Source organism: Chlorocebus sabaeus, chromosome 27 (assembly GCF_047675955.1).
Source record: "Chlorocebus sabaeus isolate Y175 chromosome 27, mChlSab1.0.hap1, whole genome shotgun sequence".
Taxonomy (NCBI): Eukaryota; Metazoa; Chordata; class Mammalia; order Primates; family Cercopithecidae; genus Chlorocebus; species Chlorocebus sabaeus.
The window spans coordinates 42,606,421-42,626,385 of record NC_132930.1 but is presented as its reverse complement, the minus strand read 5'-3'; the positions used below and the strand labels follow the sequence as shown (position 1 = coordinate 42,626,385).

The following is a 19,965-nucleotide window of genomic DNA, read 5'->3' as shown; positions in this document are numbered from 1 at the left end:
AAGTGCTGAGATGACAGGCATTAGCCACTATACCCAGCTTATTATTTATTATTAATATTTTTTTGAGACAAGGTCTCATTTTATCTTATAGGCTAGAGTGCGGTGGCATGATCATAGCTCACTGCAGCATTGACCTCCTGGGCTCAAGTAATTCCTCCTGCCTCAGCCTCCCAAATAGCTGGCAGTACAGGCATGTGCCACCACTCCTGGTTAATTTTCTTTTTCTTTTATTTTTTTTTGTAGAGATGGGGTCTCCCTATGTTGTCCTTTCCAAGGATGCATATTCCGTTTTATGGATAGACCACATTTAGCTTATCCATTCATCCATCGATGGACATTTGGCTTGCTTCCACTTTTGGCTATTGTGAATAATACTGCTGTGAACACAGATGTGCAAATATCTCTACAAGATCCTGCTTTCAGTTATTTTGCGTATATGCCAGAAGTGGAATTCTCAATCATGCGGCTTTATTCTTTTTAATAGCTGCCTGGTAATCCATAGAATGTTTGTACTATAATTTACTATTTTAAATAGAATTATTTATGCTGCCCGTAACATAACATAAGCTCCATGTGAACAAACTGAAGCCAAATGTGTGGCTCCATCAATGGGGAATGCTGGGGTGGGTTTGGTAGAAGACTGGCTGGATTGAGCTGCACCTGTTTTCCCTCTTCCCTCACCTCTTGCCTGTCTCTGCCTCTGTCTCTGCAATTTCCATTATTTCCTCTGTGTCCCTCCACGAGTCTCCATCTCTGTGGGTGGGCCTCCTCCACACTTTTGGGGGAAAATCAGCCTCCAGTCCAGCTGGGCTTATGTCATACCAGCAGAACTGCCCTAGCTAGGGTCCTGGAGGTCTGTAAGGACTGGGCCTGAAACACACAAACGGTGGCCACAACAGTGTCCCATCGATCCCGTCCCATCTCATGCTTTCCGTGGCGTCTGGCCCACGTGAGAGCCAAGTGAACGGTAGCCACATGGACTAGTCATCGGAACTGGACCCCAAAGCCAGTCCTGAGCATGCTGCTCAGCTCACATACACATCCTTTCTCCTTCCATTACACAGAAACCAGCCATTGCATGCAGGTGCCGGTGAGCACACATGCTGGGCTAGGCTGCTTGCATGCCAGGCTCTGGAGTGTTATCTTGTTGCCGTAGACTGGGGGTAGTGCTGTAAAATGAGGATAATGCTTCATGGGTTACTATAGGAACTTGTGCAGTTCACTCAGTGTACATAGTGTAAGCACTGATACATGGAGAAGATTCCATCTGGGAGAGCTTTTATTATTATTCAGTAGAGAGGTCTGAGTCTTTCTAGAGCCCAGTGATTGACAAAGATAAATTGGAAGGGTTTGGCCAGGTTCAGTTTAGACCAATTTTCATCACCAATGAGGCTGAGCAGACTCAGGGGAGGCTTTGAGGTCACTTTTCAGAAGAGGGATCTGAGGCGCAGAGAGGCTGAGACTTAGCCAAGGACACACAGTGAATAAATGGTTCCATCTGGAGTCCAGTTCTCTCCACTTCCTATCTAGTGTGTTATCTGACAGTGTGGAAACTTGTAGGATCTTGGGAATTCGGAGGCTCTTGGCTTACTCAGGGTCACAGAGTTGATGGAGGGCAGGGCTGACGTTTGAACCCAGGTCTGTCTGATGATAAGACATTTTAACCACATGGTGCGTCCTCCCTTGACAGCTCCCAGAAATGCATTCATGAGGGCGCTGATTCTCTCCCTGGGAAAGGGAAGAGAATTCTCTACTCAGAAGCTGGCGAGGATGGCTGACTTAGAAAAGTTTACTTCACACTTCCGGATAAAAGTGCAGGTCCTTGGCCAGGCACGGTGGCTCACACCTGTAATCCCAGCCCTTTGGGAGGCCAAGGTGGGTGAATCACGAGGTCAGGAGATCGAGACCATCCTGGCTAACAAGGTGAAACCCCGTCTCTACTAAAAATACAAAACAATTAGCCGGGCGTGGTGACGGGTTCCTGTAGTCCCAGCTACTCGGGAGGCTGAGGCAGGAGAATGGTGTGAACCCAGTAGGCGGAGCCTGCAGTGAGCCGAGATCACGCCACTGTACTCCAGCCTGGGCGACAGAGTGAGATTCTGTCTTTTTTAAAAAAAAAAAAAAAAAAAAAAAAAAAGGTGCCGGTCCTTTCCATGTGAGCCATTTACAAAGATTATTTATCACCACTTCTCACAAGTATGTGTTCCATGTTGACTCTGTGTCTTTTGAATTTTTTAGGACTTGCCCTGTATGGTTGGGCCCAAAGTAGAATGCTGTCACTTTAAGACTGCAGGTGAGTTTTTTTTCTGGTCGATGTTCTCCTGTTTTGAGCGTGAAAAAACAGAAGCCTGAAGCCCTCCTTCCTCCAGCTCCCTCACACTCTGCTGATCCTTCCAGCACCTCTCTGCTTTGGACAAGTAGATCATTCCCTGGCCTTACAGAACTAGGGCAGTGTGCCTGCACCTCAGAGCTGGCCGAAGTGTTAGTGCACAGTGGAACCTGGGGTGAGGTAGGCCCTTTTTGATATCCCCTGAAGGCATCTGGTGAATGAAACACAGAATGTGTGAATTAACTGGGTGTATCAGTTTTCTGTGGTTTCCCTAACAAATGTTCACAACTTAGTGGCTTCAACCACACACATTTATTCCCTTACAGTTCTGGAAGTCAGAAGTCCAACATCAGTTTCACTGGGCAAAGTCGGTGTCTGTCTGGTCCCTCTGGAGGTTCCAGAAGAGAGCCCATTTCCTCTTCTTTTCCAGCATCTATGGCCACATTGCCTGCGTTCCTTAGGGATGGATTAGGGATACTGCCTTCCTGCATTTTGGAAGCCAGCAGCATGGCATCGTGCCTCAGTAGCTACTTGGCCTGCTTCTCTTCTGTCTGTCAAATCTCTGTCTCCCTCTTATAAGGACATCTGTGATGACATTTAGGGCCCACCAGGATAATCCAGGCAATCTCCCCATTTCAAGGCCCTTAATCAGATCACATCTGCAAAGTATCTGTGACCCTAAGATAACATTCACAGCCTCATGGGGTTAGGACCTGGCTATCTTTGCGGACCTTTATTCAGCTTGCCACACTCGGTGGTCGAAATTCAACTGACACTCATTTCATCAAGAGTAATTGATTGGCATCTGTAACTGAAACACGCAGGCCCTGGCACTGCTGGACCCGGGAGCACAAGGTTCTCAATGCTCCTACGGCTCTGCCTTTCTCCTTCCCTCTCAGCCGCCCTGCTTTCCTCTGGTGGGCGTCCTTCGCAGGCAGGTACATCCTTGCCCTGTGGTGGGAAAGATGCGGTGGGCAGTCCCCGGCTCCTGAGTCTGATGGCTGGCACCTGCAGTGTAGACTTTTCCCAGTGGCTGTGACAGTTTCAGTGCAGACCCCTGGGCTCAGTGTGGGTCCCCGGCCTGTCCCTGAAACTATCCCTAGGGCCAATGTGTAGGGTTTTCTGGGTTCTGTGCCTAACTCTGGTGTCCTGGGGAATGGGATGGGCTGGGATTCGGGTGGGCCCCACTTGCCTCTGTAGACTGAGCAGGATTCTTGCTGAATAGAGGAGGGGTCCTCTCTGAAGGGAGGGATCACCTTGGAGTCTTCATTAGAGCGGGGGACCAGGAGAGCCAGAGAAGCATAAACGGGTGGACTAGAGATGGAGCGCTTAAGGGTAAGGTGTGGCCTTAAGAATTTATGTTCTGCCTGCTTGCTGCACAAGCATTTGTGCCCTAGCCCAAGGTGCTGTGCTGGGGTCCGGAGATGGATGTCCGGTCTCACTTGCACCCATACGCTCTACTCAGACATTCCTGGTGCTCTGAATCAGCTGCTGACCTGGTGGAGCACTGGCTTGTTTCCATGGTGAGGGCCATCAGTCCCCCGATGCTTGATGCGGCAGGAACCCTTATCCTATCCCAACCTGAGGAACTGAATCACCCCCAGATACAACCCAAGGAAGGAAAAAAAATACTGTAATTTGATCTAGGACCCAGCTCCACATCTTTTTTTAATCAAATTTTAGGTTTTTTTCCTGCATATATTTTGAAATTCTGTAGAAGGTTTCAAGAGCACTTGTAGTCTTTACCATCAATGTGCTGGGTAAGAAAAACTGAAAAGTACATCTTATTTTCCATCAAATTAGTGTGTATTTGAATAGAAGACAAATGTTGAAGAAGGCACAATGCCACCATCCAGACCATTTTAAAACTAAAATTGCTGACTTGAAGCCTTGGATACATCTAAGCACTTTCACATGCAGTGTGGCATTTGATTGGCTGCTCAGACAACAGCCCTGTCTGATTGGTATCTTAGCCACACTCCCCGGTGAGGGGAACTGAGGCCCGGAGAACTCAGCTGACCTGTGCAAGGTCCCACAGCTGATCAGCATCTGGGCTGCATCCACTGAAGAGGGACCCTGACCGCCCAGCCAGGACCTTTCAAGTGACATTCCTGTGCTTTACACACAATGCCCATGAACTTTCCAAATGTATTGACACAGAGAAAAATCTAAGGGAGTAATTTCTTTATTTTATTTTATTTTATTTATTTTACTGTGTTTTTCTTTTGAGACGGAGTCTTGCTCTATCACCAGGCTGGAGTGCAGTGGCGCGATCTCAGCTCACTGCAACCTCCGCCTCCCGGGTTCAAGTGATTCCCCTACCTCACCCTCCCGAATAGCTGGGACAACAGGCACATGCCACCACACCAGGCTAATTTTTTGTATTTATTAGCAGAGATGGGGTTTCACCATGTTAACCAGGATGGTCTTGATCTCTTGACCTCATGATCTGCCCACCTTGGCCTCCCAAAGTGCTAGGATTACAGGCGTGAGCCGCCGCGCCTGGCCTGGGAGTCATTTGCTACTGGAGGGCTCAGCAGGCATTTGTGTCTGGCCATGCACACAACCTCTTTAGGATGGTGGTTGGTGGTGTTCACTGAGGGCTTACTCTGCAGTAGGCGGGTGCTTAGAAGGACCTAGTAAGGTAGTACCTATACTGTTTGCCTTAGAATTCAGCAAACCGAGGTATAGAGAGGTTAGAGGTTATGCCCAAGGACTCATAGCTGGAGGGGCAGAGCCAGGACTCGAGCCCAGGGCTGTCTCATGTCATGTGTGTAAGAATCACCCCAGGCACCATTCTTGCCCAGCGGTTCTGATTCCTAGATAAGGCTGCACAACCCAGGTAAGGAGACCAAGCTTTGAGAAATACTGTGTTTAAGCTCTGTAGCTTCCCAATGAGCATGTCTCATTTTCCTGGCAAAGAGATGATACCATTCTTTCATTAACTTACTTACCCAGCAAACATTTTTCAGGTGCCTTCCATGTACCCTGTAGTCTGCCTCTAGAGGTTAAGCTCTATGCCTTACTGTCTTTCTGCATTATATAAGATGTGCACATTGCTGTTTTGCAGTGGAAGCACCACTTGGAATGAAATTGGACAAGAAAATGGAAGTCTTTATCCCACTCTCAACCTCTGCAGCCTCTAGTGGGCCATGGGCTCATTCCTTATTTGCTTTTATACCTTCCTGGCCTAAGAAAAACTTATTTAAAAGAGAGTCTCCTGTAACACACCGCCTGGTAAGTAGTAAGTTCAGTACTTTAACGTGAATACCAGAAGTTGGAAAGAAACCAATTTTGGGCTGCGTATAAAATGGCACAGGCTTTTGTTGCTTAAAAAACGCTGTTCTTCCTCTTTCTACTGATAACTAAATATAGTTATCATTGGGGAGTGAATCCATTTATTTTTCCAAGGTGCTATTTCTGCTACACGACGTACAGTATTTAGATGGAGAGGAGGTTTGAATCAAGCATTAGGCTGCCTCGTCTGGTGTTTCCAAAGCAGGCATTGGATTGTGCTTCAACCAGACCAAGTGACTCCCAGCTATTAAAGATGACGGTGCCCATAATAGCAGTGAGCATTTCACAAGCATTTACTACGGGCCGGGCACTGGGTTTAGCACTTTCTATGCATAATCTCACTTGAGCCTCGTTATGAGTTTCTTAAACAGTAGTATTTTTATTCTCCTTTTACAGATGGGAAATTGAGGATTAGAGAGATTAAGAAACCAGTTCTATGTCCCACAGGTGGAAGTGGCAGAACCAAGATTCGAAGCCTCTTCTCTAACCACTACGCCATGCTCTTGCTATTGTTTTCTATTCTGTTTTATATCACGTGGGTTCAGTGATGTCACGTGGTATTGAGAACCATTAAGCTTGGCTGATAAGCTATAATGGCCAACAGCCCTTTTTTGGGCTCCCTGCTAAGTAGTGATGTGAATTTCCTGGGGCTGCTGTAACAGATGACCACAAACAGCATGGCTGAAAACAACAGGAATGTATTTTCTTACTGTTGGGGAGGCTAGAAGTCTGGAATCACGGTGCTGGCCAGGCCACGCTCCCTCTGCAGGCTCTAGAGGAGGATCTTCCTCACTCTTCCAGCTTCTGGTGACTCCAGGCCTTCCTTGGCTGTGGCTGCATCGCTTGACTGTCTCCCTCCATCTGCTCTTGGCCTCCTCTGTGTCTGTGTCTTCTCTATGTGCTATTTATAAGGACACTTGTCATTGGATGTCGGCCCCACCTAGGTAGTCCAGGATGATCTCTTGAGATCCTCAGCTTAATTACATCTTCAGAGACCTTTTTTCCAAAGACGGACACGTTCACGGGTTCTGGGGATCAGAACATGGACATATCCTTTGGGGGCCACCACTGACCCCACTACAAATACTCATTGTTCTTTCCAGTCCTCTCCTGTAACAGGTAACTCATCATCTCACAGGGCAGCACCCTCCATACTCAGTCGTCCTTTCTGTGTTGATTTGCTTCACAAGCTGTATTTATCAGTTATTGTTGACAAGATACTCTGTGAAGGTCAGAAGAAGAGAAAGCCTGCTTGAGGGCTTTGGCAAATTCTCTTAGGGTCCCAGCACGTTAAAAAGGCATTAGAGTGGGTGTGGTGGACAGAAGCTCAACTGAATCAGAGGCCTGGGTCAGGCTGATGCCGTTGCATATCGTTGGTCTGTTCTTCTGAAAATGGCATTTTTGTTCATTTTCTACACAATTTTCTACGCTGTGGAGAGGGAATTCATGTTGTGGAAAGATCACAGGATTTGGAGTCACACAGGCCTGGGGAGAGTCTCGAGCTTCCTGCCTGTGTAACCTTTGGCAAGAGAGTTAACCTTTCTGAGCCTTGGTTTCCTCATCTATAAAATGGGGGTAATAGAACTCATGTATGTAAAGTGATGGGTGCCATGCCTGGCCCTCAGCCAATGACAGACAGTTTATTAGGCCCAGTGTGGTGACTCACGTTTATAATCCCAGCACCTTGGGAGGCCAAGACAGGAGGACCACTTGAGGCCAGGAGTCCAAGACCAGCCTGGGAAACATAACAAGACCCCATGTCTACAAAAATGAAAAATAAGTAAAAAATAAGCAAGACATATGATTATTAATATCACTGAGAGCTGCTGGAGTCTGGGACCCAGAATACAGCTTGTCACACTGCAGGTGACAGGTGCGCAAGGCAGAGAGTGGGAAAGACGTGGCCATCACAGCAAGGAGAACCAAGGAGAGCTTCCTTGATGAAGTAAGGGTCCAGTCCCATTTAAAGGAGGTGTGTGGATACTGCAGGGGCCAGGGCCCTGGGGTAGGGAGCATGGCAAGGGCAGAAATGAATAGATACTTGTTATTAGTCAAAGGGAAAGGAAACCTGCGGTTTCAAAGGCAGCAGGAGGCTTGTATTTGATGGATGAGCCCTGGCTTTCCTTTGGAACCTTTTCATAGGAGCCATTGCAGGGTTGGAGGAGACCAAGTCTTGGCAGGGGGATTCCCTATGTTGATGATGGATCAAGCTCACAGAGAGGCTACCCCTGCCCCCAGACACACTGCCCTTTGTTCCAGTGCACCGTGGTGCACAGGAGTACTGTCAGCCCCCACCTGGGAAGCACACGGTACATGTAAGATGGTATCTTCACTCGTCTGCCCACATCTCCCTTGCTGGTATGTCAATCTTGGTTGGCTGAGTCCCTGTGACAACAGGTGTCCCACACATGCATCCAGACCGGGAATACACTGTAGTGTAAGCTCATGTCCACATTCTTCTTTCTGTAAGTTTTAATTTCCAATCCTTTAATGCTCTTTTAAAAATAAGACTTCAAGATTACTTAAGGATTAGTAGCAGTAATCCTTCTACCCTCCTGTAAAAATGTCATCATCTTGTACTTTTATTAAGTATATGTATAGCATGAAATATTTCTCATTTTCTGATAACTTTTACATTTTATTGTAGTATGGGGACATTTCAAGAGAAGTTCAAGGGACTTCTGAGAATGGAGTAATTTTTCAGAAATGTGCACTGGTAAGTTTCCATTGGTGGTTTATATTTGAAGAGAAAATAATTGGATTTTGCCCACATCATTTCAGTAGAGTCATATATTTAAGAACTGATAAATCATGGGCTTACCTACACAAGTCTGGACACGTGAGCAATGAACAAACAGCAAGGTCTCTTACATCTCATATGGCAACACTAGGACTGAGATTATTTTTGTTACAATTAAATAATTGTCAGTAAAAATCCACAGTGATCATTTAGAATGGGAAAAAAGTGTGATGTATTTTGTTTCAGATTCTAATCATTACTAGGGTACCTGACAGTTTTCAAAGTTGTTTAATGTTTTTTAGGTCTTTAACCTTCCTAATCCCACAAGATGGTTACTAATCCTACATATTATCCTTGTGTCAGGGGTCTCCAGCACCTGCCTTAGGGTCAGTGATTTGCTAGGACTTACAGAACTCAGAAGAGCCATTCTGCTCAGTTACAGTTCACTACAGAGAAAGGGTACAGATTAAAGCCAGCAAAGGAAAAAGGCGAATGTTGCACAGCCCAGGAGAGACCAGGCCATGAGCATTAGCTGTCCTCTCTCAGTGGGTGAGTTGTGAGTTGTGTGGACAGAGTTTGGTTCTCCCAGCAATGATGTATGACAATGCAGATAGAATATTGCCAACCAGGGAAGCTCACTGGAGCCTTGAGGTCCAGGGTTTTTCTCAGGCTCAGTCACGTAGGCATGGAGCACACATGAGACTGACCTCAGTTGTTTGTTCTCCAGCCCCTCCAGAGGTCATTTCAGTACAGCAGAGTCCAAGGCACCCATCACAAATCACTGGCATCAGCTATCTGGTGAGGTCAAAGGACCCAGGCAAGGATATTCTGCAGGCTTTAGAGGTTATCTCTCAGGAGCTGGTCAAGGGCCATTCCTTTCTCTTGAATGTGGAGGGTTTGGACAGCCCAGGCCTGCTGAGTTAAGCTTTCCCTGTGCCACCCTCATTTTATCACAGGCCCTCAACTACATCACTTGCCTTCCTGGATGCAACCAGTGTTAGTAGTAGTTTCTTGTATATCCTTCTAGTGACTTTTTCTGCCATATGCATGCAGTTAAAAGTGTGTGCACATGCATGCATACATATGTGTACTTTCTTTCTCCCCCACTTTTTTTTCACATAGGTGGCAGTATATTACATACACAGTTCTGAAGCTTGCTTTTATCATTTATATTCCAGAGCTCACTCTTCTCAGCACACACGTTGCTTCCTTCTCTTTTTTCCAGCTCCTGATGTATTTCAGCAGAGCTGGGGAGAAGGTGGTGCAGGAGGGCTGGGAGACAAGATTAGAGGGGAAGGGAGGGCAAGAGTGCAGAGCCCAGGTGATGAGCCTGCTGCATTGGCGACTGGATGGCTTCCAGCAGTAGAGCCATTAAGACACATGTTGGGCAGAGCCTGAGTGTGGGAGATGATCCAAGAGGCAGATGAGCTACTCAGGTCCTTCCTGGAGATCACATGACCATCAGAGACCCGGGGCTGAGGCTGAATCTTTAAAATAACTAAGTACCAAAGAGCCACTGTTTGCTTTCCTCGGTAATGCTGGTTGTCACAGTCTTCCCAGCCTGACTAGCTCTGCACTTGGACTTTTTTTTCTTCTAAGATTCTCTACAGGGATGATTTTGCTGTCTCGGTTTCTTTGAAACTGTCTCCAAGCAACAGCTTGGCAAGTGTGGGTCAAAACCCTGCTGGGGGTCTTTGAAATCATACGGAGCCTGATAAATTCCCAGAACCTCTGTGAGGCTGTGCTACCCTCCTTCTTCCTGGATGCCTAATGTGCACAGGTTGGGCTCGTGCCCCATTTGAGGAAGCTGGATTTGTCAGCAAATCTGCCCTCATGCCTTCTCCTCCTGCCCTAGGTGTCTGGGCCAAGCGAAGCACAGACAGCCCACATATGGCTGCTTGTTAACAACACCAAGACACCCTCGTCAGCCAACCTCTCGGAGCTTCTCTTGCTGGACAGCATCGCTGGTCTCACCATTCTGGAGTCCATCGGAAACAAGACCTCGGAAGGATTCCAGGCTTTTAGCAAGAAGTTTCTGCAAGGTAACAGCAGAGCAGTCTGAAGCCAGGGATGACAAATGAGAATATGTACAGATACTTCCAGGTGAATGTGCTCTGGGTCAGGCATATTCTTAAAGCCTTACATATGTTCACTCACTTAATCCTCACAATGGATCTTACTATCAGGGTATCATAAAAAGAGACCACATTCAATATCTGTAACCAAAAAGCTGAAGTTCTCATTTATCTTAACAAGATGTTAGATTTGGGGAAAGAGTTGTAGAAATTTTTTAAAAATATATAGTCAATTTTTATTATGAAAAATTTCAAACATACACAAAAATAGAGTTTACAGTGAATCCCAGTATACCTGTCACTCAGATCACCAAAATTAACCATCAGGAAGATGAAGAGTTTGTTTTGGGTTGTGCTGGACAGAGTGGGAGCGGGTTGACATCCATCTCAGTAGCATGTTCCTGAGCTGTCCAGATATGCCCAGGTGTGTTCAATCATGTTCACTGGGGTAACTCCACTGCTGCTTGGTTGACTTGTAGACTCTGCCACCCTCACTGGTTGACTTTCAGAGGTTCGATTCCTGAGGTGGGCTGTTATTGGTCAATTAAGCAGGTTTAAAACCAATTCTGGGATTCAGTTGGTACCATGGCTTCAGAACTCAGTTTCCCTAGGCAGGCATAGACATCTTTTATTCTTAGTAGGACCTCATTTACAGATAAATAGACTGGGACTAAAGTGACTGAGAAGCTTGCCCAAGGTCATAGTGCTGGCTGCTGTCAAGGCTGACAGTCAAGCTCAGGCTCCCTGTGCATCCTGGTAACCATTAAACCGTCGTGCTTTTCACATGTCTGGAACTCTTCCCGACTCCATGCCTCCGTACTCACGGCACACATTGCTAGAATTACATGCTGCTCCTTCCCTCTGAGCCTAGATAAGGCCTCAGAATCCTGCGTAACACACTGTTATTGACAGAAGCTACTAGTGGAGCTTGCCCACTCGTAGTGACCTTTTTGCTGGCTCTGATTTAAATGATGTCATAAAAGTTGTTATGAGATGTCCCAGCCAAGTAACCTTCAGTGCTTTCCTGCCTTCAATGATATAAAAATGAATCCACTATTCTTAAATTCGTGTTCAAAGCATGGAGCATGGGGCCACGAGCAGAGCACAGACGCAGCCTCAGATGGACCTGGGTGACTCCCAGCCTTGTGACTGAGAAGCTGCATGGCTTGTGGAAAGCTATTGAAGTGCTCTGGTCATGCGAATGTCAGTCCATTGTGGAGTCGTAGAGATGGAATCAAGGAGACAATGTCACCCAGGCACTCTGTCTGGTAAAAGGAAGATGTCCAACACCCTCTCCAGCCTGTGGTCCTGCACATCTTTCTTCTAATTTCCCCGCCGACCTTTCATGGTCCGTGCTCCTGCCAGACCCAGCTTGCTACTCTTCTCCTATCTCCTAGCATCTACTCTTGCTCTTGTGTAGGTCAGGAAAGCACCTCTCCCCAATTCTGAATATACAAATCATCTCTATTCTTTGGGACCTGGCCCTGGTGTCACCTTCTCTAGAAAGCCCCACCCAATCCACTGTCCCAAAGTCACCCCTCTGCCTCCAAACTTCCGCAGAGATTACCTGCCCCTTCCTGCTTCCTGCTTGGAGCCTAGTGCCATTCTAGGCACTTTCCACACGTGAATTCATGGACTTCTGCTCTCGCATGTGCACACTGCGTGTCTCTGAACCTTGGCTCTCCATCTGTCCTCTGGGCATGCTAATAACACCTACCCAGGAAGGCGCTGTGAAGGTAAGGGAGCTAAAGCAGGGTGACGCAGCCTGGCTATGGAAAGTGCTCCTGGGCTCCTGGTGTTAGGAGGTATTTTGTTGGTGTTTTTTTTCTTCTTTTCTTTTCTTTTTTTTTTTTGAGATGGAGTTTCATGCTTGTCGCCCAGCCTGGAGTGCAGTGGCGCAATCTCGGCTCACTGCAACCTCCGCCTGCTAGGTTTAAGCGATTCTCCTGCCTCAGCCTCCCGAGTAGCTGGGACTACAGGCGTGTGCCACCACGCCCAGCTAATTTTTGTATTTTTCATAGAGACAGGGTTTCACTATGTTGCCCAGGCTGGTCATGAACTCCTGACCTCAGGTGATCCACCTGCCTTGGCCTCCCAAAGTGCTAGGATTACAGGCATGAGCCACCACACCTGGCCACTGTTGGTGTTATTTTTATTCTTATTGCTCCATTCTTGTTATTTATGTCCATGCTTGGCTCTGCCTACTGGGCTATATATTCCCTGAGGGCAGTGTCCAAATCATATTTATCTGTGAACTCACCGCTATGCCAAGGAGTGTAACATTGACTTTCACCTTGGGACACAGGTGACTTTTTTTTTTTCCCCCAAAGCATAAGTAGATAACTAAAATCAAATGACCAGTCAGGTCCCAGTTCATTGACATTCTGACCTCATCATCATTATTATTTGATGCTTTTCTTTTATGAGAGCCAGTGTTGTTTGGGGAAAAGATGATGAGACCCAGAGGGTCAGGTGGCTCCCTGTCCATCACCCGGGTGATCCTAAGCCAGTCACTGTCTCTTAGTCTCAGTTTCTTCTTCTGTATGTTGCAGAAAATCATGTTTTCTCCATCCATCTTGGGGCAGTGCGTGGAGATCAGCTGGGTTAATGCAGGTGCAGCGCATGGAGAGTGGTCAAATCACTCTATGGGGAAGGTCTATGACTACCTTCCCCGTCATTGTCATTGTCACTGCCATTATCTTTATCACTTTATGTTCATTATCTTACCTCTAGGATATATGAAAACAAAATGAGATGGGCATGGTCCACTCCTAAGGTCCCAGCTACGCAGGAGGCTGAGGCAGGAGGATTGCTTGAGCCTGGGAGTTCGAGACTAGTCTAGGGAACGTAGAGAGAACCTGTCTCAGAAATAAATAAATAAAAATTTTAAAATAAAAATGAAAATGTTGAGGATTTTTAAAACAAAAATGCCAGTGATTCCTTAGGCTAAGTGAGCATTCCTCCTGTTTTCTGTACTATATATATACACACACATATATGTGTGTGTGTGTGTGTGTGTATATATGTGTATATATGTGTGTGTATATATATATATATATATTTGAGGTCTGCATACATTGAGAAATGAAGCATATTGTGGCATTTTAGGGCCATAAGTAATCTCTGTTAGGGAGAAAGTCAAGATTGGAGGACAAGTTTAGGTGAGAACAGTGACTGGCAGAGTTAGACGGGCTCTGTCACCCACCTGGCCACATTGGGCAAAGGCCTGCAGTCCTGGTACAGCCTCGCCTGAGCAGGATGGGCTGAGTGCGGCCCACCCAAACTTACCTATGGGATGAGGCGCGCTGCACAGTGAGAAAGGGCTAGGAGAGCCAGCCCTGTTGCAGGTAGTGCACCCCCGCTCGTGAATGGAAATGTCAGGAGTGGGAGTCCAGGAGTCCGCCCAGCTCACTGTCCCCAGTTTACCACTCAGAGAATTCGCACCTAGCTGTGTGCAATACAAAAGGCTTCCTTGCTGCAGGCATCACTGCCATGGTGGCCTCCCTTGGAACCAGGGAAGCCAAGGGCCAGGATGTGTCTGGGGTGTGGTGGGGCATGGCCGGGGGCATGGCCGAGCCCTCACTGAATCACACGTGCTTTTCTCTGCACAGTGGGAGATGCCTTTGCTGTCAGCTATGCAGCCACGCTCCAGGCTGGAGACCTCGGAAACAGGGAGAGCCTCAAGCTTCCTGCCCAACTCACCTTTCAGAGCTCGTCACAGGTATAACCTTTGTTACTTTAATCTCTGTCTTGCCACTGCCAGGAGAGATTGTTTTAGAAACAGGGACACTTCAGACAGAAGACCTGTTAGTTCCTTCCTTCAGTGATGCCACCTAGCAGATAAGGGCACAGGCCCTGGAGTCTCACATACCTTGCCATGAACCGGGCACCGTTAGTAATGCCCGTGTGACTTTGCCTAAGTTACTTAACCCCTCTGGGCCTCACACAAGGTTTTCATAAGGATAGGTAATCAATACATGTGAATTCTTTTCCCTGTGTCCTGCACACTGTAAGCACCTAACCAGTAGTTACCATTACTGTTCATTTTCCAGGGCTACCGTAACAAAGTACCACAGACTAGACTTAAAAACAACAGAAATGTATTGTCCGGGAGGCTGGAAGCCGGAGATCAGGGTGTCTGCAGGGCTGATTCCTTCTGAGACCTGTTCTTGGCTTGTGGAGGCTGCCTTCTCCTTGTGTCTTCCTAAGACTTTCCGTGGCTACACGTCTGTCCTAACCTCTTCTGTAAGGACACCAGTCATGCAAGACCATGACCCAGCCTAGCAACCTCACTTTACCTGATTACTTCTGTAAAGACCCTGTCTCCAAATGCAGTCACGTCCTGGGGCACTGAGACTTCGGACTTTAACATACAAATTTTGGGAAACAGTCTGGCCCGTAACACCATTACTGTGGGTCTCCCCATCTCTCACTGCCCCTGTGGTGGGTTCACTTATGCAATGAACTGGCTGGCTGCCTGTCCTGGGAGGTGCTGCACGCCCCAGGTACAGGCTGGAGGAGATGTGGTCCCTGACTTCAAGGAGATCATGATGCTCTGCTTCCTTTTGCCATTTTGTTGTGGCTTCAGCCCCTGGAGAAAGTCTTCCCTATTCACGGCCATGGAAGATGCGGCTCATAGCATGACAGTGACTGCCCCAGGTCCCATAACAGGATCAGATTGTACCCTGCAGCCGCCTCCTGAGGCCTCCTTCTACCCCGAGGCTGCAAGGCCACTGTGGCGTTTCTGCTGCAATGAGGGGAAAACAAAACAAAACAAAAAACCTTAGACAAATTTAGATAAAAGGAAAGAGGCTAAATACAAGATATAAGAAAATGACATGAAACTATTGGGAAGGACAATTCTCTCAGGAAATAATTCAGTATAAAGTTAAAAAAATAGAGAAGAAAGATTTTTGAAACTAAGGATAAAATCCCAAAAGATTTCCCAAAAGAAATCCCAACCATTTCAGAAGACAGGAAACCAAGTCAATTAGAAAGTAAAGGTAAGATAATGATAAGGAAAAGATAAGGTAAGAATCAGAAAGCAAATCAGAAACTCTGAATAAAATGAAATGGAAGCTTCAGGAGCTAAAACCCCGGGCAGCTGTGTGTGTTCCTGGGCCGGGCTGGCTTGGGCAGGGGGAGGTTTATGGTTCGGCAGAGCCTGGCTCCCATCATGCTCCAGGAGGACATTCCTCCTGGCTTCCCCTGCCCCAAGCTGAAATAGTCCTGCCTGTTACTTTGTTTGGTTCCTGTCTGTGATATTGACTCCACCCCCTGGGAACCCCCTCCCTCCCTCACTAGAATGTCAGCTCCATGAAACCAGGGCCTCGTGTGCCCTGTTCACAGCTGTGTCTCCAGTGCCAAAAAGAGAACCCTGCACATAGTAGGTGCTCAGTAACAATGTGTTGAATCCCACTTGGTCCATGTTTTCTGGCTTCATGCCAGTCGTAACTGCATGCATTTACTGGGGTGAGGATTTACGCTTTGTAAAGAGTTGAAGATGATCTTTGATAGCACACTTTAGGCTCCTATCTGTGTGTCTGTGGGAACACAGCAGAATGTACTGGAATGTGGGCTCTGAACTTAGCCTCAGGCTCCAGTTCAAGAGACCCGGAGACTCCTAGACACCATACATATTCCAAAGCAGAGGTGACTCAAAAACAGAAAGGGCAAAGTGAATGAATGCCTCAGAGGTGTCTTTTCTTTACAGCCATATTCTAAAACTGCTCCATTTCCCTCTCATTAAAAGAAGACTTACAGTGTTTTGATTTTCTCCAAAGCCTCCATGAGGTCACCCTGCCGGCCCACAGTGGATTTAGGAAGTCCCACTGCTTCCTAGCGCTGCTGCCATAACATCTGTAGGGCATGGATCAGGGGATTTGTTACCTCGGGAGGGGCATAGCTCAGGTTACAGAAACATGCCTTAGTCATGTCTATAATGAGAATTACATGAGTTGCTGAGCTCACTGGGCTGCAAGCTCTAAATCCCAAGGTCTGGTTCTTTTTTTTTTTTTGGAGACAGAGTTTTGCTCTTGTCACCCAGGCTGGAGTGCAATGGTGCAGTCTGGGCTCACTGCAACCTCTGCCTCCTGGGTTCCAGCAATTCTCCTCTCTCAGTCTCCTGCGTAGCTGGGATTACAGGCGCCCACCATCATACCTGGCTAACTTTTGTATTCTTAGTAGAGACAGGGTTTCACCATGTTGGCCAGGCTGGTCTCGAGCTCCTGACCTCAGGTGATAAACCTGCCTCGGCCTCCCAAAGTGCTGAGATTACAGGTGTGAACCACCAAACCCAGCCAGTCTGGTTCTGTATGATACTACTGCTACTACTGTTGCTATTGCTTTTTAAAATTTTATTATTATTATTATTATTTTTGAGACTGTTTCACTCTTGTCACCCAGGCTGGAGTGCAATGACATGATCTCAGCTCACTGTGACTTCCGCCTCCTGGGTTCAAGCCATTCTCCTGCCTCAGCCTCCTGAGTAGCTGGAATTACAGGTGCCCACCACCCCACCTGGCTGTTTTGATTTTTAGTAGAGATGGGGTTTTACCATGTTGGCCAGGCTGGTCTTGAACTGACCTTAGGTGATCCACCTGCTTTGGCCTTCCAAAGTGCTGGGATTACGGGTGTGAGCCACCGCGCCTGGCCTGCTATTGCTACTACTACTGCTGCTACTGCTAATATTACTACTACCACCTACAGCCACCAATAGCAGTAATATTTTATAGCACTCCCTAGTGCCAGGCACTCTTCAGGGTTCTATATTACCTAAGTTAATCCTCATAGCAATTCTGTGAACTGAATATGATTACTGTTTCACAGATGAGAAAACAGAGGCAAAGAGAGGCCAATACATTGCCCAAGTTTCAACTGCTGTGAGCAGTGGAGCCCTATATTAACTCGGCCTGGCCCTAATCACCACCTTATAGACTGCCTGTCAGTGGCAAGCTATTCTGCCTCTACCCCCAGGAAGAAGCATGTTCTCACAGTGGGTCTTTTCGGTCACCATGTGGTTAGACAGGTGGATACCATCACACACTTTATTTTGCTGTTTCCTGTATCTTCTCAGCAGAGGAATATTCGAGGACATTACGGATAGACCCACAGGGAGTTGCGGCTTGGAGAATCAAGTGCATTTGAGTAAGAGAAGAACACGTGCAGTGCAGTCAGAGCCCAGGATTGCATCTACCTTTGTGAAGAAGCTAGATGCTGGGAGAGTGGAGGTGACTTACCTTGGTCACAGGCTTGGAGTCAGCTCCCAACCCCAACCCCAAACGTTTCTCCACAAGGCATGCTGCCATGACTTTCTTTGGATGTTAGCGAAGCTGGTGCTTGGATTTCACAAAGCCTCCGGTAGAGAGGGAGGGGTCCTATCCCCACATGCCCTTCCCCCTGACAGTGAGACCTTCACAAGCTCTGACCTGTGCAGCAGTTAGGGCTGATTATAGCTCCAGGCTTGGCAGGTTGGAAATCACACCAAATGTTACCCCATGTGTCAGACCCCAAACTGTTGCTGAAAGCGTTTTCTTTTTTCCTCTTCTAGAACAGAACACAGCTGAAAGCGCTTTTTTCCATAACAGCAGAAGAAAGCATAACGGTAGGAGACATGATATGCCCTGAGCACCCCCTGCCTTCTATCTGTGTCTCTTCACAACTGTGCCATGTGGGTCCTGCCTATCCTTGGAGCCATGGGGAGGGGCGCCTGCTGGCCTTGGACCCCCAGTTATGCATTGAGGCTGGGACTCTGTGCTGTCTCTTGGTTCCCCCGTGTGCCCTGAGGCCATCTGACTGGTTTCCCTGGACGACCCTCCACCTGGGCAAGGCAGGTGGGCCGTGGGCTGGACAGGCTGAGGTTCCACTGCTTGTCTGTGCTACTGTCCAGCCGTGCTCCTACCTGTTCCCAGTGTTTGCCACTAGGTCAAGCTGCTGGTGACATTGTGTTTTCCCAGATCTTCCCAAAGCCTGCAGTCTGTGGGTGGGTCTCTCTGCTTCTGTTGTTCACCATTAATACTTCTCCATTTCTGTTCTTCAGTTTAATCATTTGCATCTCACATGTTCACTCATTCATGTGTTAACTGAGTGTTAATTTACCAGGTAACAACACTTCACGTTTCTTAAACACCTACTGGGTGCCAGGCATTCCGAGCAATTTACATATGTGGAATTACATCATCTTCACCACAGTCTTGTGAGACATATTCTATTTTAAAATCTCTGCCATTTCAGATGGGGAAACCGAGGCACATTAACGTCAAGTAATTTGCTCAAGATCCCATGGCTAGAATGTCAGAGTCCCCAATACCCACCCCCAGTTTTGATGATTCTCTAGGGTGACTCACGGGACTTACATGTACAGTCACGCACCACATAATGACATTCTGGTGAACAGTGGACTGCGTATATGAAGGTGGTCCCATAGGATTACAATGCAGCTGAAAAATTCCTATCACCTAATGATCATGTGATTGTGTAACATCCATTGTAACACAGTGTGTTTACTCACCTGTTTGGTGATTCTGGTGTGAAACCTACTGTGCTGCCAATCGTAAAAAGTCTAGCATATACAATTATGTCCAAAACATAATACTTGGCCGGGCGTGGTGGCTCACACCTGTAATCCCAGCACTTTGGGAGGCCGAGGTGGGTGGATCACGAGGTCAGGAGATTGAGACCATCCTGGCTAACACAGTAAAACCCCCTCTCTACTAAAAATACAAAAAAAACTAGCCGGGCGTGGTGGCGGGCACCTGTAGTCCCAGCTACTCGGGAGGCTGAGGCAGGAGAATGGCGTGAACCCGGAAGGTGGAGCTTGCAGTGAGTGAAGATCGTGCCACTACACTCCAGCCTGGGTGACAGAGTGAGACTGCGTCTCAAAAATAAAATAAAAGACTATGCTACTGGTTTACATGTTTACTATACATATTTTTTATTGTTATTTTAGAGTGTATTCCTTCCACTGATCATATCCAAAATAAGCTTACCTAGAAATCAGCGTCAGGCAGGTCCGTCAGGAGGGATTCTAGAAGAAGGCCTTGGTATCCTAGGAGATGACGGGTCCACGCCTGTTACTGCCCCTGAAGACCTTCCAGGGGGACAAGGTGTCAGTGTGGAAGGCAGTGATATTGATGATCCTGACACTGTACAGGACTAGGCTAATGTGCGTGTGTCTTAGTTTTTAACAAAAAAGTTTAAGAAGTTTTTTTTTTAAAAAAAAAACCTTAAAAATATAGAAAGCTTACAGAGTAAGGATATAAAGAAAGGATCTATTTTTGTATAGCTGTACGGCATATTTGTGTTTTAAGCTGTGTTATTACCAAAGAGTCAACATGTTAAAAAAAAAATGACAAAGGTAATAAAGTCACAGGGAGGGGAACATCACACTCTGGAATCTGTTGAGGGGTAGGGGGCAAAGGAAATTACATGTGGAGCTTAAAACCTAGATGCCAGGTTGATGCGTGTAGCAAACCACCACAACACATGTATACCTGTGTAATAAACCTGCATGTTCTGCATATGTA

The 19,965-nt window shown here is 47.1% G+C and overlaps 1 protein-coding gene across 3 annotated transcripts in view; it reads left to right on the top strand.

Moving 5' to 3' along the window:
- The window catches only part of EVC2 (EvC ciliary complex subunit 2), a 148,398-nt gene that overhangs the window by 8,872 nt on the left and 119,561 nt on the right, over positions 1–19,965 (top strand). For 2 of the 3 annotated variants that reach the window (XM_008017936.3, XM_008017932.3), the window contains exons 2-7: positions 2,239–2,293; positions 5,400–5,566; positions 8,274–8,342; positions 10,222–10,408; positions 14,053–14,162; positions 17,991–18,044. In XM_008017936.3, the coding sequence (XP_008016127.3) occupies positions 2,239–2,293; positions 5,400–5,566; positions 8,274–8,342; positions 10,222–10,408; positions 14,053–14,162; positions 17,991–18,044 (642 nt within the window). Of the gene's footprint in view, positions 1–1,160; positions 1,876–2,238; positions 2,294–5,399; positions 5,567–8,273; positions 8,343–10,221; positions 10,409–14,052; positions 14,163–17,990; positions 18,045–19,965 lie in introns of those variants that run through there. The other variant, XM_073012516.1, reaches the window with a different exon arrangement.